Source organism: Penicillium canariense, assembly GCF_028826845.1.
Source record: "Penicillium canariense strain IBT 26290 chromosome Unknown utg000003l_segment0_segment0, whole genome shotgun sequence".
NCBI lineage: Eukaryota > Fungi > Ascomycota > Eurotiomycetes > Eurotiales > Aspergillaceae > Penicillium > Penicillium canariense.
In genome coordinates, this window is record NW_026622730.1 from 572,780 (window position 1) to 599,322 (window position 26,543).

Consider the following 26,543-nt stretch of genomic DNA (forward strand, 5'->3'; position numbering starts at 1 on the left):
GCAGGGGTTAGAATAGTCAGGGAGCGTTCGACGACGATGGTAATATGTCGTGGTAGGAAATCCTGTTCAAATGTCGTACTACTCCTGCTCCTCGTGCGAGTAATACCAAAACTCACATCCAGCCTACTGTGATGGCTTCGCGAAAGGTAATTTTGCCGGGCGAGTGAGCGCGATGAGGAAAAGCCCAAGTGGCGAGAAAGACTGGTCCCAGCATTTTGGTTAATCCAGTTTCTTGTAGTACAGTGTCGTCAGTAATCACTGTATCGTCAATGCCAACAACCTCATACAAGATGAGCCCTAAACTCAATCTTTGCGTACCACTTGGCTGTGAGTAGAATGGGCGCGATACAGAGCACGGTTCAAGTTGTCACTAGAGATGTGGTGGTGTTTGGACTTCCTGAACTGCCTAAAGTGTTTACTTACAATCAATACAGGCAATTCCAAAGAAGATTCAATCTAGTCAACACGATATATCAACACCGCAATACGAGAATAGAAAAAAGCCGACAGTACAGCATCCAGCGGTGAAAGAATGGAAGGGGAGGAGGAAACAACTCTATCATGCACTCTCTTCTGCGCCCCCTCCTACACCGAGCACAAAATGGACCAACGCGCTGGTGATTTAAGCACCAGTAGGGCGGCCACCGCTAGCGGTGAAAGAAGAGGAGTCACCAGGAGGTGAACCGCCGCCCATGCCGCTACCGGAACTCTCGTTTTCAACACCCCCCTCCGAAGTATAATAAGCAGCGGGAGTAACGTCAGTGTCCTCGGTGCCATCAATGCCGACAGAGATCCAGGCAAAGATACCTTCGGAGACGTCGTCACCAATCAAGACGTACTCCATGAAGGGATCAATATTGTCGGCCTCTTCAGACAGGATGCTGTCATTGGCATTGGTAGTCAGGTCCTGGGTGTTGGTGGAGTAGGGAGAGGTCTCCTCGACCTTGGTGATCAGGTCTTGGTCGAAGAAGAGCTGGCCAATGTGAGAGGACTTGGTGATGTAGAGGTTGTTCAGGGTGTTGTTTTTGAGAACAGTAGTCTCGTTGATCGCGTGAGTCAGGACTGTACGATTGATTTATTAGCGACAAGTTCTCTTGAATATTGATAGGACAGAGGTGGAGTCGCTCGCAGGCAGAATCGGATGTATATGGGGGTGCATACCGTGAATGTGGGTAGCACGGCCAGTGTAATGACCAGGAAAAATAGACTCAAACTGGACAACGCCCTCGTTGTTGCTGGGCTGAATTCCGCGCAGGAAAGTAGCGTCAAGGTTAGTAGCATCGGACGAGTCGCCGTTGCCGCTGGCCTGGATACCCGAGTAGACACCCTGAGACGATAATAGTTAGGCTTGCCTCTTGTTTCGTGATTTTGGATTCTGAGATTATCTTTAGACATACGGTGGCATTGCAGTGCCAGAGGTCCATGTAGACATTGGGCAAAGGGTCGCAGGTGTTAGTGTCGATAACCTGGATGTCCATGTACAAAGGCACACCCTCCTGGGAATCAACGATGTTCTCACGAATCAGCTCACCGGTGACGTCTAAGTGCTGTTAGCCAACTGCATGTGAGTGCATCGAAAGAATTACTAACAGTAAGGGCCCTGGGTGACATCGGGGCCCAGAATACAGGTGGCCTCAGATCCAAAAAGGACTGACGGATCAGTCGATGCGGTAAGGCCGGTCAGGTTTGAGGCGTGTGAGGTGGTTAGGATGGTGTCCAGGTCACGCGCCTTGAGGAAATGTGCATCTATAAAAATTGTCAATATCAATTGAATCGAATGCATAGCTGCACAAGAGGTCCAGCCGTTTCTATGAACGAACCAGTGCTCAAACCACGGCGGCGGCGGATTTGGTTTACAGCGTTTTGACGCCGGGAAACGCTCCTGCTCTCAAGACCGCGGGCCTTTAACTTGGAGGCACACTGAGATAGGCTGCGAGTGTGAATTGGCGCATTACGCAAGAAGTTGCGGCGCTCAGTAGCCTCTGCCTTGTGGTCGTGGCCCGGGTGGGTGGACGCAACGGAAGCCAGACCGAGGAGGCCGGCGGTGACGGCAGATGCAAGATGAACCATGGCTGGTATAGATGAAGTTTTATGATTGAGAATCGTGCGAAGAATGGAGAGTCTAGAAGAGCGAAATGCTGTTGTTTCTGTGATTTCAACCGAATACCCAGGCGAGCACCCAGGCTTTTATATCAAGCTGCCAAGCCTATTTACTATAGAACAAGTATAGTTCCTCCGTAGCTCGACGGGCATTATATTGACGGCTGTGTCTCCGGCCCCACTTGCACCACCGACAAGGGTGTAACATAATCTGCCAAGTTCCGCAAATAAGGAGGCAGCCGTTTCTCATCTGACATGGTACCGAAGCTCGAGGCCACTGCCAGGCCCGCAGCGGAGCAACCACCGCCTCCAAAGACCTAGACGGTCGAATATAGTTCCGCTTAATTCATCATCTTGCCGGTAACTGGCCTCGGGATTTGACGATGGAAAAACAACCCTTTCCTGATGCAGCGCTGGGAGACAGATGATGAGTCTCGCGACGATCCTTAGGCGTCAAGGTACTGCCAAGATACGGTGGACGAGTCGGGCTACGCACAAGCTCCACGCGGAGAATTAAGGATGAGGGCTTAGCGGATCCGTATGTACAGAACAGTGTCCACTCAATGGAGAGGGGCCCAAGTGATCTGCGCGCGATGACGAGGCGCTACCCGAACACAGCACATCTCCGTCCACTTGCACAAGTTTACGGTGTGTCATCAGAAGAGCAAGCCAAAGATGTGGATAGAGGCACATGGAACAGACTGGCGGATACTAGTCCAGTTTACGGCGAGCAAGGTGTCCTTGATTGGGTCCGGGTCCATTCAAGACTCACAGGTAGTATTAATCCCCCAACCGGGCATTGGCAATAAGATTAGGCATTAGACAACCTATATTCACCTGTCGATCCTTAATACATGGATGTAGTTGTATATTACTTCGCCCTGGGCAAGCTTGCTGGTCGGTGATAGTGGTTTGGGGCCAACGTACGTATACACCGGATTTTATCCGCCCACTCTTGGCATCCCTCTTCCGTTCTAGTGCTCACCCTCTCGCCGCTTTTGCTTACTGAGTAGAATTGAGCACGCCCCTGATCAACCTGAGCTGGTCAGTGATCATTACAATCGAACCCCTTTTGCTTCCAACCTCAAGGAGGTGTACGACGATGCGCAAATTGACTACGGCAGCACTACGAATATAAGTTAACGGACTGGCGAGCTGAACTGAAAAAACTGTCCGCCATTCGGGCCATTCGAAGGGTCTGCTTTACGTCCTTTAGCCCCAGCAAAACAATCATATTTTCATGACCCCCCAGTTTCCAGTACATTATCAAAAAATGTGAGAGGAGAGTAGTAGCCAGAAGGAAAATCTGATAAGTCTTTTTGTTAGTTGCAACCGGCATGACCGAGTGTGCTTCTCACATTGATTGTTGAACGTTGCGCCAAATCCATTCAGAGGTATGGCATCAAAATCCGTCAGAAAGTCGTAAGAAGCGGACCCGCTACCGTCCTCGGTAGACGCTTCTGTGTTTCCAAGGACGAAGCTCAGAGCTTTCGCTACTTTTCCAGCTTCTGCAGATGCCGTACTCATTTGAAGCCAAATCTTGTGCGAGATCGTTAGTTGTTGTCGAATCTCTTCAACCCTAGGCGACCACGTTGTCTGTCCTGAAGTCTCAGGCAATTCAAATTTATCGACGTCTTGAAGGTAGAGACAGAGCACGCTCGTTGCGAGGAGAACATCCTGGTTGAAAATATGGATGACCTTCCATCTAAGCTGAGACAAACGACCAAATGGCTGAGACTCTTCGTGAAGCATCTGTTGAAATGATAGAATCTTGAGTGCGGAATCTAAACAAATTCGCACCGACTCCCTGTCCCGCTCTTGAGACTGTCGAACTGGGTAGCTGATCAAAGCGCTCCGGTACAGGAGGATGCGTGATTTGTAATAGGTCGTTTCTACACTTACCCGCTGTATCACAAGGCTTGGACTATCCGTGATGGGATGTGGCATAGGTTCCCAGCGCAGCACGGGCGGAATAGCACGATTGTGCACGTCTTCAAGAAGTGCGTCGACCTTGATGACCTTGTCGTAGGAAGGGGGATTAATGTCGGCGTTGACGTCGCAAATCAAGCCGAGAGCTGATATCAGTCGCCCTTTTGCAATGAGAGGGAGCACCGGCGTCCATTCTGTTTCTGGCCTCGGCGGAGGCATCTCGGTTGTGTCCTCTTCAAAATCACAGTCGCGCAGATTACGGGGCTGTTTTGTATCGATGTGCGTATCTCTGGCACTTCGAGGAAGACCCATTTCCAAGGAGAGAGCGAGATCTAATTGAAGGATTGTAGTCCAGATGCGTCTACGCATCTCACCCTCGAATGGAGATATTCCGGGAAAGTGATCTGGGTCCCGGTGATAGCCCATGCGCATTGCAAGATGAAGTATCATACTGATCAAAAGCCAGCCATCGGTAGCGCTATCTTTCAAGAGTATAAACTCTCCAGTAAGGACCGTTATGAGGGTTTCCAGGATATATGGACCTCCCGTCGTATACCTGGCCAGAATAAGACACTGAACGGCCTTCTCCCGGAAGGCATCCTTCATGGTAAGATATTCCGCCTTGAGCGATTCGGCTCGTCCGTCGGTGAAGTCAGTGGTGAAGGTCTGCAACTGCGCAGCAATATATAACATGGAGAACATGAGACCGATCCAAGCGATCGAAGCTGCAGACGGATCTTTCCAGAAGGTTTCGTACTAGTCAAATGTCAGACTGCTTGTAATCGGCCAGGTTAGAAAGAACCCACCTCTCGGAGAAACTTGTTACCATGAATGAGATCTACAACACACAGTCAATGCCTCTGAGAGCGGAAAGGAAGCCTGGACGTACTGACACGGAGTGATAATGTAGGAATCGAAGTGAAGGGCCATGAGGCGGTCAACAACTGGACGAGGAGGAACAGCAGCCAGTATTTCATCTCGAGTTGCATGACGGTTCGGGCCATAGAACAAGTGTGAACCGGGCAGAACCTTGCTATCAGTGACGAAGTCCTCCTTCAGTCCTCTGATTTTGGCAAGAATGGCCTCCCAATGGGCACTCTGGACATAGCTGGTTCCAGACTCGCGCAACTTTAGGGTGCCAGGGTCTGCCGGGGATGCAGCTTTATCCTGCGATTTTTTTGGTCTCTGGATCTCAGGGAACACATCTGCGAATGATAGCGAGCTTGGTCTCGGCGATTTCGGTGCGGGCGGACTTGGGAGTGATTGGCCTTCCATGAGCGTCACGACAAGGCTCTCCAGTTCAGAGATTCTGCCATGGAGGCTGGTGGACTGTCGCAGAGCAACGGACCGCTGAGCATCGGACGTAGAAGAAGATGTCGTCGCATAATTGCAGGAGTTGGTGAGGCCACGCCTTGAGCAAGCTCCGCATGGATGCTGTCGGTCGCACCTCAGCCTAGCAAAGTTAAGCGTGCGCGACTTTGTGATGGCTATGGAGCACGTACTTTCGGTGTCTGCAAGGGTCACAGGAAAACTGGACTTTGTCTCTGCGTCGATTTGGCGGCGGGCGCGGACGTTGAGCATTATCGGCCATAGTGTGACTGGATTGAGGCGCTTGCGGAGCTCAACCTCGTACGCGACAATCTGGGTATGCCCCAAACGGGATTGTCCCCTGCTCTGCTCTCAAACAATTTCACAGTCACTTCAAGAAAAGAAGGAAGCTATCTGGCGGCGCAAACCGAGAGGCAATGAAAAAAGCAACGACAGTCCGACCGTCCGACCCTCCGCGTCAACCCTCCGCATCAACCGTCCGTGCGCCGCCCACGATGCTTGCTCCTCCGACCCTCCGCGTCCGCTCGCTCTTCGAGCTCCCCTTCTATTAAGCAAATCTCCAGTTTGGCTCCGCATTTACGGACCATTTTGCAGATTTATTCGCTGGCGCAATTAGCCCTTGCCCAAAGAACTATAACTATGACTCCTCGACGCGGCCTTGTCCATCCGGGCGTTGTCCGGCCGCCTACACTGCCTTCAAATATATAGCAAGCAAAGCCTGGCACTAGTGAACAAACACGCGCCAATAGCCAATATCCCAGAGTCACACCACCCTCGACAGCATATCATGGCGGCCGACTTGGAATCCGCCCATGAGAAGCCAGCCATATCGGAAGACGGCCACCATGACCAACAATCTAGCGAGTCTGACCAAATAGCAATTGAACAAGAGACAAAGGACAATGTCGTCGACTGGGCTGGGCCAGACGATCCCCAAAACCCGCGGAACTGGCCAGCATGGAAACGCATGACCCAAGTCGTCCTCGCCACCACTTTCTTGCTCACTGCGTAAGGCAGTTCCTGCGCTCCTTTGCGAAGCAATTCCCGTACTGACTACTACACATACAGCAACCTCGCCGCGACAATGTTTGCACCTGGAGCTGCCGCGCTTGCTAAGGAGTTCCATATCACGAGTTCCACCATTACCAGTCTCACCGTGTCCATTTACCTTGCCGGCTTCGCCGTTGGGCCAATGGTCATTGCACCGCTATCCGAACTGTACGGACGCCTTGTGATCTACCACACCTGCAATGTCATTTACATTGGCTTCCTCATCGGATGTGCGCTGGGCAAAAACACTGGCATGTTTCTCGTTTTTCGATTCCTTGCCGGATGTGCTTCTTCGGGCCCATTGACAGTTGGCGGAGGAACCGTCGCCGACGTCGTCCCGCCAGCTCAGCGTGGGAGGGTCATGTCTCTGTTCTTCGTGGGACCACTTCTGGGACCAGTAGGTGGCATTACCCCACGCCAACCGTCATGACACTGACGATGCTTCAAGGTCTTCGGCCCAATTATTGGTGGCTTTGTGTCCGAATCAATTGGCTGGCGATGGACTTTTTGGATCATCATAATCCTAGTGAGTAGAGCTCAACCCCCTACTATTCTCGAGTCGCTGACGGTTCGACCTAGGCAGGAGTATCATTTACCATATCAATCTTCTTCCTCCGCGAGACCAATGCCGCTGTGCTGCTAGGATGGAAAGCTGCTCGCCTCCGGAAAGAAACTGGCAATGCTGCTCTGGTTTCGAAGATGGATCGAGGCCTGACCCCCTGCCAGCTGTTCCTCCGTGCTATTAGTCGACCAACAAAGCTTCTCATCCTGTCGCCAATCGTGCTCCTCCTTTCCCTCCTGTGCGCGTTCGTTTTTGGCCTCCTCTTTATGCTGTTCACCACGTTTCCCACGGTTTTTGAGGAACAATACCACTTCTCCGCCGGCGTTTCTGGCTTGTCATATCTCGGCGTTGGAATTGGAATGGCCGTCTCTCTCGGAGCCTTTGCCACCGTGAGCGACAAGCTGCAAAAGGCACTTGGGGATTCGCCCGAACCTGAAGGACGCCTGAAGCCCATGATGTGGGTCATGCCCGCCGTGCCCGTCGGCATCTTCTGGTATGGCTGGGCAGCCGAGAAGCAGACTCATTGGATCGTGCCCATCATCGGCACCTCCTTCTTTGGATTCGGCTTTCTCTGGGTCATCATGCCAACTCAGCTCTACATGGTGGATGCTTTTGGCCCTGAGGCTGCCGCCTCTGCGTTGGCTGCGAACGTGATTCTCCGACTTCTTTTTGCAGCTTTCATTCCATTGGCAGGGCCGTCTTTGTATGCAGACCTAGGACTTGGGTGGGGGAATAGCGTCCTAGGTTTTATAGGCGTGGTTTTTCTTCCAGTGCCATTCTTCTTCTATCGTTATGGAGGGTGGCTTAGGGAGCGTTTTGCTGTTAAGCTATGACATTTCATGTTGAGATAGAGGTATCATAGATCTGTTTTGCCATTTGCAGCGCTTTTCACGAGGAGATTGTCGCGACATTCTGCTATTTCATTCCATGCATAACCAGGTATCGATGATAGATTTAATGTCTCCACTAGGAAGCATAACCTTAACCACCAGCAGTTCTCCTCTACCAGGTTTGATGTGAAAGGTAGTTAGTTCTACCCAAGGCATTTCTAGATTCGGCCAGTTTCCTTATTATGAAGTTGTGAGATATTGTATTTAGTATGGTGTTTTGGAGTGGCCCGTGTGGCCCGGTCGGCCGTGTTACGTTGTAGTTAATCACTAAGCCATCACTAAGCACCTCTCGATGATCACTGATCTACCAGATCACTGAGCATGAGACCCGTGCTGACATTTACTCAGTGAGCCTGAGCCTGATGGCCCTCATTAAAGCGGCGGCAGCCCAGACGGGAAAGCCCCACCCGGCGGACAAAAATCCTGTGTATATAGCCGCATATAACAAAATGTGTAGAAATCATCTTATAGACAGCATAAAGAGGTGATTTAAGTATTTATTTCTCCGCGATATTATTTTCAAACCTACTCATCTCTTGTACTAACGCTCTGCTAAAGTGTTATCTTCTACATACCACCTTGGATAAAAAGATTACCTACAGAGATACTGACTCGTTAATTCAGGAGTATTTGTATTACTTTTTTTTAGAGTGGAGTGCCATATAAGAGAACAAACAATTCGGCCAGTCTTATCGTCACAGCCGGAAGATATTCAGTCGAGATTCCGAAGGTCAGGGTTAGCTTCTTTCGCTGGGCATTGGGTAGTTTCTACAGACTTTTGTCACCCATGTGCTCAGTCTACGTACTCCTCCTTGGCATGCCCGTAGGGCCTCTGCGGGTCTCAAATGCAAAACCGGATGGAATGATAAAAATGGGAGGTAAGCTCCCCGAACCAGGTTTTACCAAGCGGGGCTCATTATTTTGAACGGAGGACTGCCAAAAGGCATGCGAGGTGAAACTTGTGGGCGCGATCAGCGTAGCACAGGTTGTGGAGAATTTTTGCTAAGAGGCTTATTCAGCGGGCGAAATCTTGGCAAGGGTTACCGCAGATCCCCCGTTGCCGAAAGGGCAAGCAAGGGAGTGGAAATTCCATATCACCTATTCAAGTGGCGTCGTTTGATTGTGATGGATATAGTGCATACGTTGCCCATGTGGATGCCTGAATCATTCCGATGCCGAGATTTCTTACTCTAACCTAAATTAAGACAGCACAAGGTGGAATCGCTGATATAGTGGATATTCGATGCTAATATGCGAGGTCTAGCGCCCAGGTCTTATACCATCCGAGATATAGCTCATATTATCATAGTAGCTCGCTGCGAAAAACCCCTAAGTAACGACATAATGTTTTACAGAAGTAGCCACAGAATGCTGCTCAAATGACCAATGCTAATAACATACAACATAAGAGTAGAGAGATACGTAGTCTACATAGATCCGAGAAGAGCACGACGGATCAAACATTCCAACCTCTACTGCTGCCCCTTCCACGCGGCACGCTTGCGGTAGATGTCACGACGGAACACTTGCTTCAAGCTAGAGACTACGGCATTATCAGTGGGCACCGCGGCCTGAACGGCACCGACACCACAGAGGTCATTCTTACGATCGATAAACCACGCAAACGTGAGGCCGCCACCCCAGGTTAGTGTTCGGTCTCCGTACCAGCCATCCACGTCCTGGCACAAAAGCAGACCACCCAATCCATGTCCAGCCTTCATATCGGGTTCAATACCGACACGGAAGAAAACACCCATCGGACTAGCCAGGGCAGCCTGGTGGCTAGCAGTCGCTTGAGGGCCGAGGTGATGCTGGAACATGTTGTCGACAGTAGCAGGCTTAAGCAGTGTCCCATCATTTGCCAGGAGCGAGCGCAAAATTTTGATATAGTCGTTTCCGGGCAAGAAGAGACCGTGGCCGCCAAAGTCTCCGCGCGTGCGTTTGTTCATATCGCCACTGCCTCCGAGCACAGCGCTACCTAGGCCCTCCGGGTCATCTGGGTTAAGATCGACCATGCGAGCTCGTAGATCTTCACGGGTAACCGGGAAGAATTGTCCGTCTTTGATACCGAGCGGATCAAATATGCGCCGCTGCATGCGCTCGCCGAGCGAGGTACCCGTTAGCCGCTCCACGATGCGGCCAGCCCAGTCGAGGCCTGGGCCATACATCCAGCCTTCTCCGGGTTGGAAGGCGAGCGGGTAGCTGAAGAGCTCTTCGACAGATCGAACCCCGTCTTCGTCGGGGGCGGAAAATTTCTCACGCCATTGGGCGACGTGCGGGTTCATGAAGTGGTAGGTTAGCCCCGAGCTGTGCGAAAGAAGCATTTCCAGTGTGATGGGGCGCAGTGCGGGCTCGAGAAGGGGTGTTTCGCCGTCTTCTGAGAAGCCGGTGATGACCTCTTTAGCAGCGAGTTCGGGCGCGATAGCCGAGAGGTCGCCGTCTAGAGTTAAGAGGCCGTCCTCAACGCACTGCAGCGCGGCAATGGTAGCCACCAGTTTGGTCGCGGAGGCTAGGAATAGGACATCGTCCAGCTGCTGGGGCCGTTTCTCCCCGGTCAGAAGAGTGCGCTCGCCGAAGGCCTTGTCATAGACAAAGTGGGCTTCGGCATCGGTCGCGCAGATTACGGCGCCATTGATTGTTCCTGCGTCGATGGCAGCTTGGAAGCTGGAATCGATGTCGTCGGTCATGATTAGGGCAAATGATCTGTTTTTATTATGCCGCTCGGTTTTCTATGTCCTAATGCGCTTGGAAACAAAGACGCTTGTATGAAAAATGTCGGAAGGTTTTCTATGTTTGAAGTAAGTTTGTGGGGGGTTTCCCTGCGATCATGAGGGCGGAACATGGTTTCTCCTCGGTGTTTGCGGGCTTTTGGAAACCCCGACCGACTTATGACAGGACAACATCCATGGAAACGATGATGAGAGGCTTGCAGGAATAGATACACAGCTCCATTGGGAACGTATATTGAGACTTATTTCCAAGTCCCTGATCAAGCTTAGCTTGAGCTTGAGCGAAAAAGCAGGAGTGATGATATTCCTGTACACTATTCCCGTAGGACTGCATGAACCTCGAAAGGAGACGATTTTGGGTATTTTGAATAATTTCAATTAAATATAGATACATCCAAGCGTAATTAATTTTGCACATTAAACACAGGTGACAAAGTAGCGACATGAACACGTGAACGCATGAACACCCTGGTATACGCTAAACAACGGGACCAGCCTGCACGTAGCAAAGAGGTATAGTATAGCACGGAGATCCACAGATCATGCCAAAGAGGAAGCTAGGCACACTAGCTTGACCCAATCTAGACCTCGACCTGAGCAACCGTGGGGGCAGCAATGACCTTCTCGCTGTAGGTGACACCCATCTCCTCGGCGAAGGTGGAGTGGGGCTTCCAGCCGGCCGAAGTGCGGGGAGTCGTCTCCTCCATCATCTTGTCGACCTGCTCAAGGGTGAGGCCCTTAGTCTCGGGGATGAGGAAGTAGGTGTAGACGAAGGCGCAGGTGCACAGGGAGCCCCAGATGAAGAACACCTTCGCGCCGAGGTTGCCCTGGTCGGCATCGGTCATGTAGGGGGTGATGACGGCGATGATGCAGTTCCAGAGCCAGTTGGAGGCGGTGGAGAGGGCGACACCGCGAGAACGGATAGGCAGAGGGAAGATCTCGCCGATGACGACCCAGGCACCGGGACCCCAGGTGCTGGCGAAGAAAAAGATGTAGATACAGATGAAGGCAATCATGGCAGAGACAGCCTTAGGGTTGTTGCCGTCAGTGACACCGATGATGGCTACAATGAATTGGCAGATCACCATGCCCAGGGCACCCCAGAGGAGAAGAGGGCGACGGCCGACCTTCTCGATAGCGTAGAAGGAGATGGGGGTGGAGAGCACGTTGACGATGGTGGTGATCATAGTCAGCAGGAATGGATTCTGAATGGTGCCGAGCTGCTTGAAGAAGGTGGTGCCGAAGTAGAAGACGAAGTTGACACCGGTCCACTGCTGCATCATCTGGAGGGAGGTACCGAGGATGGTGCGGCGCAAGTTGCTGTTGGGGTGGAAGAGGCTCCCGCGGAAGCAGTTGAACCAGCTGTTGAAGTATCCGCCATCTGGGATGACAGTCATCTCGTACTGGAAGTTGGCGTCGATCTCGTTGAGCTCCATCTCGATGTACTCGGAGTCGGCGGGCTGGCCACGGATGCGGGCGAGAACCTCACGGGCCTGCTCCTTGTTGCCCTTGCGGATGAAGTAACGGGGAGACTCGGGCAGGAAGAACAGACCGGTGCCGAGGATCAGGGCCCACAGCATCTGCAGGGCGATAGGGATCCGGTAGGAGCCAGAGTCAGTACGGTGCTCGGTGGCATAGTCCACACACGATGCCAGCATGAGACCGATGGTGATGCAGAACTGATAGCCCGAGACGATGGCACCGCGGACCTTGCGGGGCGCAATCTCGGACATGTATAGAATAATGACGGCGGAGACAAAGCCGACACCAAAGCCGGCAATCAAACGACCGGCCACAAGGAGACCCAGGCTGCTGGAGGCGGTCTGGAGAATAACACCGATGATGAAAACAAAGCAGCCAGAAATGACCGTGGTCCGACGACCGAACCAGTCAGCCAGGTCACCGGCGATCAGGGCACCGAAGAAAGTTCCAGCAGAGAGAATAGAGACGATGAGAGACTTCTTCCAGGAGGGGACGACGAAAGCGGTGGTGGAAGTAGTGGCTTTGTCCTGTTGCAACAGTATGTCAGCGCCTGACCTGAGGAGAAAGAACTAATTGGCAGGGACGCCCAACTTACCAGATTCTCGAAGGTCGTGATGAAGTAGTCCATACCAAGGACACCGGAGATGTAACCGGAGTCATAACCGAAGAAAATACCACCAAAGGCCGCGAAGGCGCACATCAAGTACGTCTTGACGGTCACCGGGGCCTCGAGGCGCCGGGCATCGACGCTGCCCGAGGGCGATACAGCACCACCAGGCATTGCGGCGACGGTGTCTGAAGTAGTAGGTGTAGTAGCGATGAGAGGGCCAATTAGGAAGAGATGGCTTATGGAAGAGAAGTAAACAGGATGATAGATGGGTGAAAAGTACAGGGATGAGAAACAAAGTACAAGCAGAGAGGGGGGAAAGACGGCAGTTTATATCCTCCAACCGGCCACACCTGTCAAGGGCCCCAGCACCCCAGATCCCCAGACCATAGCAGGGGATGGAAGAAAAAAAAAAAAGGTCCCAAACGATCTAGTCCGCAAATGCATGGCACCCAAAAAAATTGCTTACAGAATTTTGGCCACTCTCGGCTCGCGTCCACGGCTAGGGCCGGTGCTCTGCTCGGCTGCGCGTGTGGATTGGCCCATGGCTGCTCGAACCATGTAATTCCCGAGACAAAGGGGAGTGAAGAGGACAGGCATGGCTATCTGCTAGATCGAATCGAGCCTAATGTGGCACGCTACCAAAACTGAACGAGCGTGCCATGCGGCACGGGGTAAAAGACACGGGACCATGGACACTTGGGAAAGCCGGGGAAAGCCCTGCACGGATCAAGCCGTGGGCTGGCGAAATACAGCGGGCTCATTGGTTGGGAGCCCGCAAGGGGCCCTGTGCTAAAGCTCACCTAGGCCCATCCAACCAAACAGAGCCTCGGGTCCAGCCCCGGCGAGCGAGCACTTTCCTCGGCTCGCGGAGACGCTATCTGTTTTGGGGTGGGTGGCCCGCGGGGTCAGTGGCTGTGATTGGCCGCCACGCGCGACTAGACTGCGCCACCACTTTTGCTCTTGGTTTTCTCACGGCGTGATACCTTCGACCGTCTGGAATGGCACTTACCCGTGCTAGCGATGTCAAAAATATCGCTTGAAGCCGTGGCCCAGCCTGCCCGGAGTCGCGTGAGTGGCAGCGGGTGACAGGAAGTTCGGCCATGTCCGGCCGACTTTGGTCTGGCCGACATCGTGGCCGGCACCGGCGACGTTATGGCCCCGTTGGGGCGAAATGGAAGGCCCAGGTTGATATGCACTTCAATCGAAACCTGGACTATTGTTGGCGCACAGTATGCAGCTGGATTGTGCTGGAGCACTCTACACCCGATCCTGTAGGCCGGCCATGCTCCTGCAAAGCCCGCGCGACTGGGCAAACGGGTCCGGTGATTGGTCCCTCCGATCCGTTGGCTTGCCCTGCATTGCTGTCTGAGTACGGAGACTATAGAGTAGTATACCAGCTCGTACGAGGGACGTCGTATGGGATAGGATGACCTGCAGCAAACCCAAACCCAAACTTTTCGATCTCTGTCCAGGATACCGCATCCCAATCTGGAGAGTGCGCCCCGTGCGGGTTTCCCTAGGAGGGTGTTCTTCAAGGGAACCTTTCACGCGCCTCCGAACAGACCAGCCAGTCAGGCCGAGCGTAGAAACCGCCGGCGTTTCTTTTTCATTGTGGGGAAGTTCACGTTTCGAGGAGGTCCCCTCGCACGAGAGAAGTGGCGCATCACGTGGGGTCCACTGGCAGACTGCCCCGCAAAGAGGACCCCATTCCGACAAGGACTACTCCGTCCTGATGATTCAGGAGGGCAAGACGACGCTCAAGGTTTGGGGGCTTGCCTCCTCATCGGGCTAATATCGGGAGTAGGGCTTGGAACGGAGGCGAGGCCGCGGCTGTGACTTGGCAGTGGGCGTTGCGGGAACAGTCGAGTGGGGGCAGAGGGCGATTGGTACAGCTGGGGATGGTGTTGGTCGCCAACAGAGGAGAGCTGCATCCCCCGGTCAGATCGTAAGATTTTCAGCTTGGCAGCTGCGAGTCGCAAATAAGCAGTGGTCGATCCGAGGGGAGAATGCCGAGATGCGAAGGTGCGAACGGTGGATGGAGTGGGTTACTACGTTCAGGGAAAAGAATTTACACGGCACCCCAGAAACCCGATGACCCTCACACAGTCCCTCCTAAGATGTAGACCATAGCGAGACATCGGGCACCTAATTTTCCTTCGTCTGTACAGGATCAGGATCGCATTCGCTTCTTGCTCCCTTTCCTGTGTTTTCTCACTTGCTTACTCTATCACTCCAGAGTACCACCCCAAAGGCACTGTAGCATCGCGCAAAGCCATGGGCCAAAGCCAGGCGCACCAGAAAAGAGCTCAGGGCAAAATCCACCGACGCGCTACCCGTGCCATGTGGGGCATTTGCCAAAATGAATTAGCATGAAAAAAGTAAAATAAAAATATAAAAAAAACTCTGCCAATTTCACCTATTTCACCTAGTGGACCCGTGGGCCCGAGCCACGCGCCTACGTGGCCATGGAGTGCATACGCCGTACAACCGTTCCCGCTCGCCATGCCCCGATCTATGGACCCATCGGCATGCCATCCCCCCGTGTTTGACAGCACCGGCAGAAAGACCCTCAGACATCCCGGTGAGAGCTTTGCGTTAGCATTGACATCTTGACTTCCCCGCGGGGGTCGGGGTCGGCCATCTCATGGACGGGCTAGAACCCGACTGGGCGTTGGTTCCCTGGTTGGCCGATGGGCCCGGGGTAGTATCCGGGGACTGTGGATGAGTACGGGGTTTGTGGAGGAGAGATTTGTGCGGTGTCCGAGATTGCCTACCGCCGATGGGCTGAGCCTGTCAATTGCTTTCTAACGATACTGGGTTGAATTGAGAGTAGTTATTAGGATAGGGAGAAGAGCTACCGATGCAGGGCCAGGAAGCCGATGACTCCCCGTTGGCCCGCGCCGAGTCAGTACCGCGAAGGCCAAGGCTAGAGTACGTACTACGAACCGGAGATGGTAGCTTCCATGGCATTCCAAGGGCCATCCTCCGTGTCTCCGAGAATGTGTTGAAAGTCGAAAAAGCAAATCCCGGATCTGGAAATAGCCCATATACCGAACGAGGATTAGTCTCCAGACCCTTTAGAGAGCCCTCCTGGCGCCAGTCATTGATGACCTTGACAAAGCTGCTCACTCCCTCTCCCCAGACGGCAGCGCGGGCAGCAATCTTTTGCTCCTTCGCCTTCAGCTTCATGCCTTCCCGATTGAAATAATCGGGGTGTGCAATTCGCCAGGCAGCAACTCCCTGGGCGCGCATCACGACCTGGTCGAGTCATCCTCTGTGTCGGTGGTTGGCTCCACAGAGAACCGGCTTACGCATCTGCCGTCCCAGTAGTTGCGGCCACCCTGAATGACTCGGCGATAATGTAGGCGATATGGGTCGCAAGCTCATCGAGGGTATAAACATGGTTTCCGGTCGCACCTACCTGAAATGGACTAGGGAAGAAAAGGGTTGGGAAGTCGCGCAGCGTTGTGGAAATTCCACCGCCCTCCGTTTCTCCAGCAAGGGCAGACCACGGCGGCCGGTCACGAAGAGCTTGCTGCCGAGCCCGGTGCCAAAACGGTATTCGGTGCACAGGATAAGGACGTCGACCTCGTAATATTTCCCCCCAACGATGATGGTTTTGTTCGCGATATCGGGGATTCCTCGCCGGTTGGTATTGAGTAGTGTCATATATGGCTGGGTTGAAGGCCTGAAGGAAGCTGTCGTTGAGGCATGGGCGCTTGCACCATTCTGGGTACCATGGCTTCAAGGCTTCAGCGGTGATGGGGTTCTGGACTATTGACGCGATCCGCTGGCAGATGGCCTCATGGCGCGGAAAGTCGAGCCCACGCATCTGCAACAGGTACTCAGGGTGGAGGCTGCCAGGTCCGTCGCTGCGAACGCTGATGGCATCTTAGTTCACCCGTCGTCCGCCAGATCTTGGTCGGGAAGGGGAAACTCATTGACCAGGATCTTGGGAGTATTCAATAAGCCAGTCGCCAGAATCACGAAGTCTGCCTGTAGGGTGACAGGCAGACCAAAGCCTGGCAAGAGTTAAATAATCCAGCAGACCTCCGCGTCTTACCAAGCGATGCGCTTAACAGGAGTGGTGAAGAGAGCCGGTTGGTCAGATAGAAAGTATCGGCGATATGGTCCGCATGCGCTTTCAGCTCATGGCCAGAGACGTACGACTAGGCACGTACTTGATCTCTTCCAAGCGCGGCATTTAGATGTAGTGATCAATGTCACAGATCAGGCCAGGATACCGTTTCCAGTGCCACGTACCTCCAAACCCACCGGCTTCATCAACCATTGTGATGTCGGCGGCCGTCCAGAAACCAGTTTGAATCAGACGACCTGCAAAGGGTAGCACGCCATATCCAGCACCGACACTCAAGACACGGTGGTGTTCCTGCTTGAAGATATCTGTAATGCCGAGACCCTTTATATCGGCCGGGTCGATGTGAACGACATCGACGACTAGGTCTAGGTACCGAGACAGCCATCGGGCTGGAGATACCTCTCTCGCTCAGTTGATATTTCAATTGAATGCGTTCGGCGGCGGAGGGAGAATTGACCTCCTGTCTGTGGCCATCAGTGGGATACAAAATCATTTTCAAATCCATGATCAAGTTGGAAGTGGGATGGAAAGGAGAAGAGGCGGCAGGTTGAGCCTATCGAGAGAAGTGAAATGTAGTGGGAAAGCACCAGCCCGGCGAAAGTGAAGGATATCTCCGCAAAAGGCATCGTCATGTCTCACTATCAAAACGTGAATAAGTTGTAATGTGTTTTTATCGAAGGAAGATTTCTTAGGATCATGTTACCGTCTTCCATCACAATATCTGCAAACAATACGAGAAATTAGTTCAGCCACAGATCGGCACAACCCACGCCATCGATCAGCACTAACCACATGGTTATTTTGAGCCGCAAACACAAATGATCATATAGTCATTGGCTCCGTTTCGCATGCCATCTGAAAGAGCAAGGAGGACTATCACCCCCATCGCTGGATCTCAGGGATACTGTCAGGTCCCATTATCTGGCCGGTACGGCTGTTCGAATTCAGCCTTACCCAGGCGGGCGCATGTCACTGCTTGTAGTGGGAATTGGGAATTCTCAGTTCCTCAGTCGTCTCTAAGAGAGAAGCGAAGCAGGAACGAGTTTCAAGTCAACGATGGAACTGGAGTCGCGCCGTCACTTCTTCGGAGCTCAATGGGACTCAACTGCGTCGAGGCTCCCTCGTGCCTCTTTCGCCAAGAGATTCGTGTCTCCTGGCTTGGACCAAGACATAGGTGCACGTTGCAGCCTCTCTTGAGCAAAGCGGGAGCTCTGGGCTATTCCGCTCCCCTCCCTCACCTTGGCACTTCTTGTCATGTCCACCCCTGGCAACATTAGACGAGGTGCGATCTTGGGGTTTCCCCGGATGAGAAGAGATCACCCAGCGCCAAGGCGCCACACGCTCCTATTCGGCCACTGCTAGCACTAGCGGTGCAATCAGGACCCTTCGGCTAAACCCGAACGGGGATTTTTGCAATGGGCGGACTCATAAGTGTGGTTAGTATCCTTAGAGCCCGTCGGGGGTGTGAGTTTATTTCACTCATGGTCCTTCCCAATCGATGGCTCTGAAATCGCGTTTTCTGTTGTCTTTGGCGGCTTTCTCGTCACTCGCAGTGGCCGACACGGCTGGCTACTTTGACAATACTTCGTTTTGTGTCGATTCCAAGGGGTTCGAGAAGTGTTACGAAAAGGTAAAGACCAGCTATGAGAATTGCATCAGTAGCAATTGCTCGGGTGGGAGTAAAAGCTGTTACGATTCATGCGACGGCGATACTTCATGCATGGGGACGCACTGTCCGAATCTAGGAATTGACTGTATTAACGCTTGCGGATGTGTCCGGGCCACCGACCAGATTGATTGCGCTGCTTCCAGTTGCTGGAATCAGGTAGTGTCGCAAAGCATTTCACGATAACCCGTGAGCACTAGTCTAACCCGCTACATTTCTACCAGGTCTACTCTTGCGAATATCAGCAAACAGCAGAGGACGTAATCAAGCTATGCATCAACTTCGACGCAGATCAGATTCCGTACTGGCCACCTCCGGATGATGCGATCGGTGGATGCTCTTGCAACATCGCAAAAGCAGATCGAAAGGAGTTGCTGATCTCGGCGCAGCTAACGGAGTGCACCAACAACATGACCAATCTTGACCAACTGTCGACGACGGACGAGATAACAGTTTACGAGCAGGCCTGCATGTGCTGTGCGCAAAGCGCCATTGTCTCTGCGTATGACCCCTCATGTTCGCTTAAAAGACCTGGATCTCTCGAAGAAATGGTTTCGCTAATTCATCTCCTCTAGGATCTGGGGTACATGCCCGAACACCAAACCATCCCTAATCGGAGCCGACGATTGGTACTCCATGTTTCTAGGACCAAACCACTGGGATGAGTGTGAGGAATACCTTGCAGCATACGACTGCGACAGGGACTTGGGATACGCTGCCGAAAGCGCAGGGGACACGCACACCTTTTATAAGCCGAATAACATCCCAAAGAACGGTACTGAGTCTCTCTTCAACACCGGTAGTGCTCTTACCAGCCCCGTCAGCGGAGCCACTTTTACCTGGACCGAGGGCACTCTTCTCCACGGTATCACTGCTGCGCCAACCAGCCACATGGCCTCGGCCACTGGCACTCATGATCAAGGAACTACCGCTACCGAGACTGGTGCCAGCGCCACAAAGATCGGCGGCGCAACTTCATATCACTGTTCCGCCTGGGCGGGAGTTGGCTTCATCGGCGCGCTTGCCTTAGTGATCGCTTGAGTTACACTAGACTGCATATAGATGTCGTTTGCAAGGAACCATAACTTCCCACATTATCGTTGTTTAATAGGGAGAATCATCCAGCAGCCAGGATTCCCATGCGGTCGAGAACTACTTGTATCTCAAATGCATCATAGCGGCCTGGACAGAGCGCTTTGGACAATTTATTCCAGTGACCGCGCCCCTTTCCCAAAAATCTGAATTATTTGATTGGGAAATTTACCGCAAATGAAAGAATTGCCATTATGAGCGAAAGACCGAGAACTAAATGGACTCAGCCACTATGTGAATGGCAACTTGAAACCAAATCGACGATAACCATTGGATATCAACTAAAGATAAGGAATCCGAGTTGATCCCATTTTGCTCAGATCCACAAATGGTATAATAACTCATTGAGTAATCAAAATTCTTGCACGACGCAACTCTAGATACTGTGAGCCTACCGTGAGCCAGGGATGCGGTTCCGGCTAAATCAACTCCTTGCAATTTACATAGGTGGCGCTTCATCCGGTTCGGGGTAACGACAGCTAAGGTACAGACGTTGCTAAATCTCAGCTCAATTTGATCCCTGATAAGTCCAAGGCATGCATTGGATATGGCCGAGTACTGACAGTACTATATCTGGCTTCGACTGGGGCTGGGTGGGTATCATTAGTGATGCCCCTATGTACAAAATTACCAAGCCGTGAGTTTTCCCGAGGATTTACCCGCATTGACCCCATTTTTCATCCATCGATAGATTGCGGGCGAGGCATCCATTGGGATTGCGTTCATCTAAAACTGTTTCAGTTTCAATATTGCAGCACCTTTCGCCCTCGTCCCATGGATGGACGTCCAGGGAACATACCTACTGTAAAGTAAGTATGGGTAACGGTCATGGCGTCTTCATACGTTTCGCTACTCTTCTGAGGTAAACGGATTTGGGAAAGAATGGCCCGTAGATATCAGAAACTGACTCATGGGAGGACCTTAAATTATTTCGAATTACCTATTCGGCTACTGAAATGAGCATCTGTTTTTTTTATGCAGTCTGGCTACTATTTTGGCAAAGGATTATACAGGCTGCCCATCCACTAGAAATGTACGAGAATCGAAACAGATGTGCAGAATGGAAAGGTAGCCAGTCCCTGTGATAGTACGAAGAGACCCGATTCTTTCTCCGTTCAGGAGGAGCTGCCAAATGTGAACTCCGGAATGCTGATGGTGCTCACAGTCCAGGTCTTGCCATTGTCGCTGGTCGACATCTCTCCAGTGACGCCCTCGCTCTTGCCCATGGTGTTGATGTAATTGGGGTCCTCGGTATCCATGATGATCGTGGTGTTGATCCAGGCTGTTATTGTAGAAAATGAATTAGCTTGACTACCAACTCCATACAGGTCTTAGCTGTCAACGTACTGTGCGCAGGTATGGTGCCGCAGTCATTTTCAGCACACTCAACAGCGCTGCCCCAGCCCTGGGCCTGTCCATCACTGGTGGACAGAGTGGAGACAAACTTATTGTTGACATAAACTCTCTGAGTGTAGTTGCCCGTGGAGTCATCGAACTTGTCTGTGACGGAGTGTGAGCTTTCATTTGCGTCTCCTATAGATACCATAATTGCTTACAGTGCATCGTCACCTTATCTCCGGGGATGGGAGTAGAATAGATATCGCCGAAAACAGCCACCGCATTGTCGTCTATGAATTTGTCAGTGAGCAAAATGGAGTGCAATGCAAACCGTAGCCTCATCCACTTACTATCGGCCGAGAGGAGAGTGTAGGCAAAAATGCTCCAGGAGCTCGAGTCCTGGTTGTCAACAATGGACTGAATCAGGTCACCTTTTGAGGTACCCATTCCAACCCAGAGGGAAGCATCTCCAGAATTGCCGCTAGGAACCCGGGGAAGAACCAGGGTGGAAGTGGATTCACGAATGAAGGAGTTGGAGGCCACTGGGCCAGTGCTGAAATAAGGCCCGAACGCAGCGTTCACCGAGGGAATTGCCATCATGGCCAGGGCAGAGATCGCTTGCATGGTGGAAGGCATATTGGATGGATTGATGGTTTGTTGTTGGATCTTGACTTGTTCCGTGTAGTGTTCACACTCGTCCACGCGGGGCGATCAAGTGCTTTATACCCTCTCAACAGGCAACCTCATATCGTTCGAGGACGGAACTCCCTATGTTATAGTGGAAGGATCCACAAACCTCGATCCAATTTTTGGTGGGAGTTTGCTTGTCATTTCCACCACTAGGAGTTCAGATGGATTGACCGATCCGGGAAGGCTGCCGTATGGTTTGGCACTATGCTGTAGGTGGGCCGCGCCCCGTGCCCTGAGGAGCACTTTAAAACATACGGCTAATATATCGGCCAAGGCTAGTGTTCCAGATCCGAGACATTTGTGGCTTCAGGATCAACAGGGGTTGGCTGGTCGCACGTGGACCCTACGAGTAACAAGGCAAATTTCATCAAGGCAGTACCCGAATTAATTAACCCCTGTTCATTGCTAGGTGTTCAGATTGTGCCATCCCGCAACCTTATCAGTTGAGGATTGTTATGAGTGAGACATTTTTACCACGCCCCTGAACGTACAATCTGTACGATAAGTTTGGGAACACCCGGTTATTGGGTAATATTAGCTACATTCCCCCTCCAACCAATAAAAATATATATCCCATGTAGTGACTAAATGACGCGTAAAATACGCCCAATCGCTTTGGGGTTGGCCTATATTGACCAAACCTAGATATAGCTTAAAAACATTAAATTTGATAGCCTCTAGACTAGCTCAATTAGGTTAAGATTAGGCAAATATAGCGGCCAATCTAATGTATAGACCCCGTGTAGTCCAAACCAATCATACGCGATTTTTGCGTGATGAATCTTTGCGTTATCTTGCTACAAGATACAGCTAGGTTCGTCGTTTTAATAGCATCTCGTTCCATAATAATTAACTTCGTACGTCTACCAATCTATATTATAGCCTAAACAATCTATAACATATCCCTAATATAAGGCCTCAAATTTATAAGATCATATTAATAGGCTTCAGAGTAGAGTTACGAGACCTAATATTTAGTATTTGTCGATCTGTATATTGTAGAGCACTTTTCACTAAGAGCCACCTGGCAGGCGTTCCAAGCAATCTATGGATAAGATCGTTTTGAACCCCGACCGAGTGGCTCTGTGTAGCTTTGCTGGGCTGTTGTGTCGCTGACTTGACTGAAATGGACGTAGTGGTTGCCTCCGCGTTGAAGCAGACCCTCTCCTCGCCGGGTGCTATGAACGCTCAGTTCTGGTGCGATGACCCTTGGCTGGTTGCTTCGGATGGCAATGGGGACGTGGATATGCGTAAGACTCCTTCAAGTCCAATGGGAAGACCGCGCAAGTCAATATTGACAATCAACTAGTCGACGAATATTCGTACTGGGATAGAACTCGACCGGGCGCATCCATGACCGAGATCGACTCGCTTCCCGTCGATGGCCGGTGCGGAAACAACCCCAATCTCAATGGATTTGCATTCAGTTGGTTGGGTGCTTCCGTGCCCATTACTATGTGCCAGGATCTGTTCCCTAAGTGGCTCGCTGATTTCAATGCAGACACAACCATTACGGCCTATAAGAGCATAGTACAGCCCCCCACTGTAAACGTGGAACCCCTACGCCAGTTGTTCTCGGTGGCATTGCTTCATGAGATGACCCACACTAGAGCCTTCCTGAATAGACAACTCCCAGTCTAGGTGTGTTTATCCCACGCCAGCGGCATTTCCTCTCTGTGCCTGAACTTTGGATGTTACTATCCAGGCCGGATTGTCTCCAGTCGATTCCAAGTGTAATAGTGGATTTGCTTACGGATGGGCTTGTATTTCGGGCCTTGGAGCTAGCAACAACCAAACGGCCGCCCTCGTGAACGCAGGTGAGTTTCACCCAAATCTGTCATGGACATAACCGTTACTGATAATCGTTGCGTGCCAGACTCCTTCTCGCTCTTTGCAGCTAGTGAGACTTCTTCCCCTTTCTTTCTTTCTTTTTGAACATCAACTGACTCTTGGATATCCATGTACGCCGATAAGACAACTGGAGCACCAGTACCGCTCAGCCACTTGAGTGCATCCTGCTTAGTTGTGTAACTCACAGTCGTGCATTAAGGGGTTGTCTGGAGCGAGTATAAGGGGCTGAGATGCCCAAAGAGCAGCAATACCTTATGTATGGACCAACCTAGGAATAAAGATGGATCCCATTGTTACTTTACTGCCCTCTTCTAGTTTATTCAATATATATCGCTGCGAATTTCACAGGGTCCATGGGCTTCAGGCCATCCTTATCATTCCCCAATAGCAATCCTGGTTTCCTCCCCATAGGTCCGTCAAGATGCAAATATTTCGGAGCTCCCTCCATTATGTTCCTGGGCAGGACAAGCGCAGTATTGGTCGAGTGAGTGCTGGAGTTCACCAACGCCCCTGAATTACGCACAGATACTAAGCTAAGCACCAGTGCTCCCTAGTGTACATAATACACATGGCAGGTATGTACAGTACGTTAGCGGCGTCCAAACAAGCTGTCAAAGCAATAAATGACGGTATAGACTAAGAATATTGCCTATAGTGCATTTTTGGTCTAGTGGTTATTTTACCTAGGATTTGACCCTATTCTGTCTTGACACAAGTTTAAATGGCTCATCTCGAGGAACTCGACTATAGTCGGCTGTTACCCTCGAGTTATTGCCTGTCGTTCGGAATGCGCACAGATCATCAAGCGAATTTCAATTTGAGGTTCTTGATAAAACGAATCAATGCCGGAACAATCTCACGTCGGTTCTATCCTCTTAGTCTTCTGCTCTATGCCCATCTCACTAACATTGCTGCAGTCTCCGTTAGTTCCATTTGTTTTTGGAGAGTCCTGGAGCAAGACCCTATCCGAGGCTGAACCGCCCTCTCACCCAATCCTCAGCGTGTGCAAAATGAGTCTCCGACCGGGCACCAACGTCCACCATGGGAATCAGACGGCTGCCCGTCTCTGGACTACCTCCATCGATTATATTCGTTCCATTCCGGATTGCACGGCCTTTTATTGGGCTTCCGTCAAAAATGAGCCAGAGACGCTCATTGCTCTTCTGCAATGGAAAGATGTCTCCGCATGGAAGAAGTTTCAATCTTCGATCGGATTCCGGTTGATGACTGCTTTTTCGACTCCCGGGTGCTTGAACCGAGCTTTACCCCTCTCACTGCCGGATGGCGTTACGTCGGGTGACATTGTTGAGATGGTCCCCTTTCAGGTCGCGGCCGCCGAATCCACGACGAACTTCACTACGATATGGGCCCAGTTTACGGCCAACGCTCAGGAAGCAAACGATCCTCGGTGGATAGTCTCTGGTGGATGGCTAGAACGCGACGGACCCCGTAATTACGATTCGCGAGAAGAGAAGGCACTGGCAGACCAGCAGCCGAGCGTGTTTTTAGCACTCATATTCTGCAAGGATAGTCCGCTGTCTGCCAGTACCCTCTCTCCATCGCTCCAAGAAGGCGTCTCACTTCTATCGCAGTTTGTCACAGGCCCATGCATATTGACAACCCCCTTACGCTGCGAGACGGTAGCGCAACCGATGCCTGATTTAGCCTCGCCCTCGCAGCCTATCTCCTGCAACTCTATGTCGAGACTACTCAAGATTCATCCCCCTCGTCTCTGACGGAAAGATAATGGGTTTTGGAAAAGCTCGGATAGGACTTGCCGCGACTCAGTGCGAGATCAAAGGGCCGGCAAGCGTCTTTTCCCTTGTCCACAAGGCATCTATTCCGCTATGGGTAATCTGAATCAGTATTTGATCCCCTGTAACTCGCATCGGGAACTTCCGACGGTTCACGAGGTGTTCCTTTTCCGCCCAATAAAAAAAGAACAATCCCCTATCCTAGAGGTTTTGGAGTTAGAGAAAATTTGTGGCGCCCGGACAACACCTCAGCATCATTCCCAATGGTGTGGACATTTTCTGAAAACTGATGATCAGTGGGCGTATTTTATCTGTAGGCCTTCTTCAGAGTTCCTACTATAATTCCCACCAGGGCAGACTGCCGACACTAATGATCAATAGCATTCGCTAATTCCGAAAATCGAGCCCGCCAGCTACCTCAGTTATGGAATAATGTGCAGAGCATCGGGCTCACCGACTGCTATTCTATGGCAAGCTCGGAGGAGGGGAGTTATGGTCCATGGAGCGTTGCTAGGTTTCAGTTCATTGAGCTAGTGTCATTCTATGTCCGACCTAGCGACGCAGACAAACTCCTATTCGAGTCTGCATATGCTGATATCATAGAGTATGAAAACATCCCAAATCTAACCAAGGCCCCGATCGCATGCAATATATATCTTGTTGCTGACTCTAAGACAGCTCCATGACTCCCCAAGGGACTATATGTTCCCCCCCGAAGGCTTGTTTCTCGTATGGTGGCGGCTGGGACAACAGCCCGACGAAGAAAAGTGGTACTGATGTTGTACGATTCAACACTGTTATCGCTTGGTCTAGCACAGAGGGAATGGAAGAATGGTATTCGGACTTCGCTAATGGTGCAATGCAGAGTTATGAGCGGCTCGGTCACATTATTGATCGACTTCAGCTCGTTATAGTTGATGTGGAGTCTCTCTTGTTTCGCCCAGTTTGGTTATGCCAATAGAAGATATCTCCTCGGAAGTCATCAAACAGACCACTGCCCAAGTTTCAGTCCGGGACCTGTGTATTCTGAAAGATATGTAGAGATTGGACGGCTACGTGATATTGTTCGTTGGCAGGATTTTTGGCGAAACGCGGTTGTTATTATACGGACTAGTACGAACATAGCCAATGGAGTACTTGAGATGAGAGTGTCCGCTTTTAATAACGTAGTCATGTGCTGATCCGTGCGTTCAGTCCTCATCCCACATACCTTGCTGGTCTATCACATAAACGTCGACGACCTACCATTGATTTTGCGACGGTCCAAGCTTATTACGAGCGGCTGTGATAAGATTTTCGTGATCTTGCGCGCGAAGTCTATAGTCAATATCATCGTCGTCTAATCGAGTAAAAGCGCCGTTCCTTTGTCGTG

The 26,543-nt window shown here is 51.5% G+C and overlaps 11 protein-coding genes across 11 annotated transcripts; 4 read left to right on the plus strand and 7 right to left on the minus strand.

Moving 5' to 3' along the window:
• Positions 1-622: 622 nt before the first annotated feature.
• Positions 623-2,070, minus strand: N7482_005049 (intradiol ring-cleavage dioxygenase; the record flags this gene model as incomplete). Its single annotated transcript, XM_056687174.1, has 5 exons — positions 623-1,062; positions 1,162-1,327; positions 1,398-1,540; positions 1,591-1,746; positions 1,821-2,070. 5 exons carry the CDS (start codon positions 2,068-2,070, stop codon positions 623-625), a joined length of 1,155 nt encoding a protein of 384 aa, XP_056542729.1.
• A 1,389-nt stretch (positions 2,071-3,459) lies between these two features.
• Positions 3,460-5,610, minus strand: N7482_005050 (fungal specific transcription factor domain-containing protein; the record flags this gene model as incomplete). The annotated part of the gene is made up of 3 exons (XM_056687175.1): positions 3,460-4,785; positions 4,836-4,867; positions 4,923-5,610. Coding segments are annotated over 3 exons (2,046 nt in total), but the record flags the coding sequence as incomplete, so codon positions are not given.
• Positions 5,611-6,145: 535 nt separating this feature from the next.
• On the plus strand, positions 6,146-7,803 carry N7482_005051 (MFS transporter; the record flags this gene model as incomplete). The annotated part of the gene is made up of 4 exons (XM_056687176.1): positions 6,146-6,366; positions 6,427-6,805; positions 6,857-6,934; positions 6,988-7,803. The coding sequence occupies 4 exons, from the start codon at positions 6,146-6,148 to the stop codon at positions 7,801-7,803; spliced, it is 1,494 nt and encodes a 497-aa protein (XP_056542731.1).
• A 1,529-nt stretch (positions 7,804-9,332) lies between these two features.
• N7482_005052 (serine hydrolase domain-containing protein) lies at positions 9,333-10,547 on the minus strand (the record flags this gene model as incomplete). Its single annotated transcript, XM_056687177.1, has 1 exon — positions 9,333-10,547. One exon carries the CDS (start codon positions 10,545-10,547, stop codon positions 9,333-9,335), a length of 1,215 nt encoding a protein of 404 aa, XP_056542732.1.
• A 623-nt stretch (positions 10,548-11,170) lies between these two features.
• N7482_005053 (sugar porter family MFS transporter) lies at positions 11,171-12,852 on the minus strand (the record flags this gene model as incomplete). The annotated part of the gene is made up of 2 exons (XM_056687178.1): positions 11,171-12,598; positions 12,667-12,852. 2 exons carry the CDS (start codon positions 12,850-12,852, stop codon positions 11,171-11,173), a joined length of 1,614 nt encoding a protein of 537 aa, XP_056542733.1.
• A 2,767-nt stretch (positions 12,853-15,619) lies between these two features.
• Positions 15,620-15,933, minus strand: N7482_005054 (uncharacterized protein; the record flags this gene model as incomplete). The annotated part of the gene is made up of 2 exons (XM_056687179.1): positions 15,620-15,672; positions 15,756-15,933. The coding sequence occupies 2 exons, from the start codon at positions 15,931-15,933 to the stop codon at positions 15,620-15,622; spliced, it is 231 nt and encodes a 76-aa protein (XP_056542734.1).
• A 55-nt stretch (positions 15,934-15,988) lies between these two features.
• N7482_005055 (uncharacterized protein) lies at positions 15,989-17,285 on the minus strand (the record flags this gene model as incomplete). Its single annotated transcript, XM_056687180.1, has 4 exons — positions 15,989-16,538; positions 16,583-16,703; positions 16,945-17,139; positions 17,180-17,285. The coding sequence occupies 4 exons, from the start codon at positions 17,283-17,285 to the stop codon at positions 15,989-15,991; spliced, it is 972 nt and encodes a 323-aa protein (XP_056542735.1).
• Positions 17,286-18,278: 993 nt separating this feature from the next.
• Positions 18,279-19,487, plus strand: N7482_005056 (uncharacterized protein; the record flags this gene model as incomplete). Its single annotated transcript, XM_056687181.1, has 3 exons — positions 18,279-18,605; positions 18,671-18,948; positions 19,022-19,487. The coding sequence occupies 3 exons, from the start codon at positions 18,279-18,281 to the stop codon at positions 19,485-19,487; spliced, it is 1,071 nt and encodes a 356-aa protein (XP_056542736.1).
• Positions 19,488-20,653: 1,166 nt separating this feature from the next.
• On the minus strand, positions 20,654-21,512 carry N7482_005057 (uncharacterized protein; the record flags this gene model as incomplete). The annotated part of the gene is made up of 4 exons (XM_056687182.1): positions 20,654-20,820; positions 20,886-21,038; positions 21,095-21,166; positions 21,227-21,512. 4 exons carry the CDS (start codon positions 21,510-21,512, stop codon positions 20,654-20,656), a joined length of 678 nt encoding a protein of 225 aa, XP_056542737.1.
• A 1,101-nt stretch (positions 21,513-22,613) lies between these two features.
• N7482_005058 (uncharacterized protein) lies at positions 22,614-23,207 on the plus strand (the record flags this gene model as incomplete). Its single annotated transcript, XM_056687183.1, has 3 exons — positions 22,614-22,653; positions 22,703-22,816; positions 22,876-23,207. 3 exons carry the CDS (start codon positions 22,614-22,616, stop codon positions 23,205-23,207), a joined length of 486 nt encoding a protein of 161 aa, XP_056542738.1.
• A 1,100-nt stretch (positions 23,208-24,307) lies between these two features.
• N7482_005059 (uncharacterized protein) lies at positions 24,308-25,153 on the plus strand (the record flags this gene model as incomplete). Its single annotated transcript, XM_056687184.1, has 1 exon — positions 24,308-25,153. One exon carries the CDS (start codon positions 24,308-24,310, stop codon positions 25,151-25,153), a length of 846 nt encoding a protein of 281 aa, XP_056542739.1.
• Between the last annotated feature and the right edge of the window lie 1,390 nt (positions 25,154-26,543).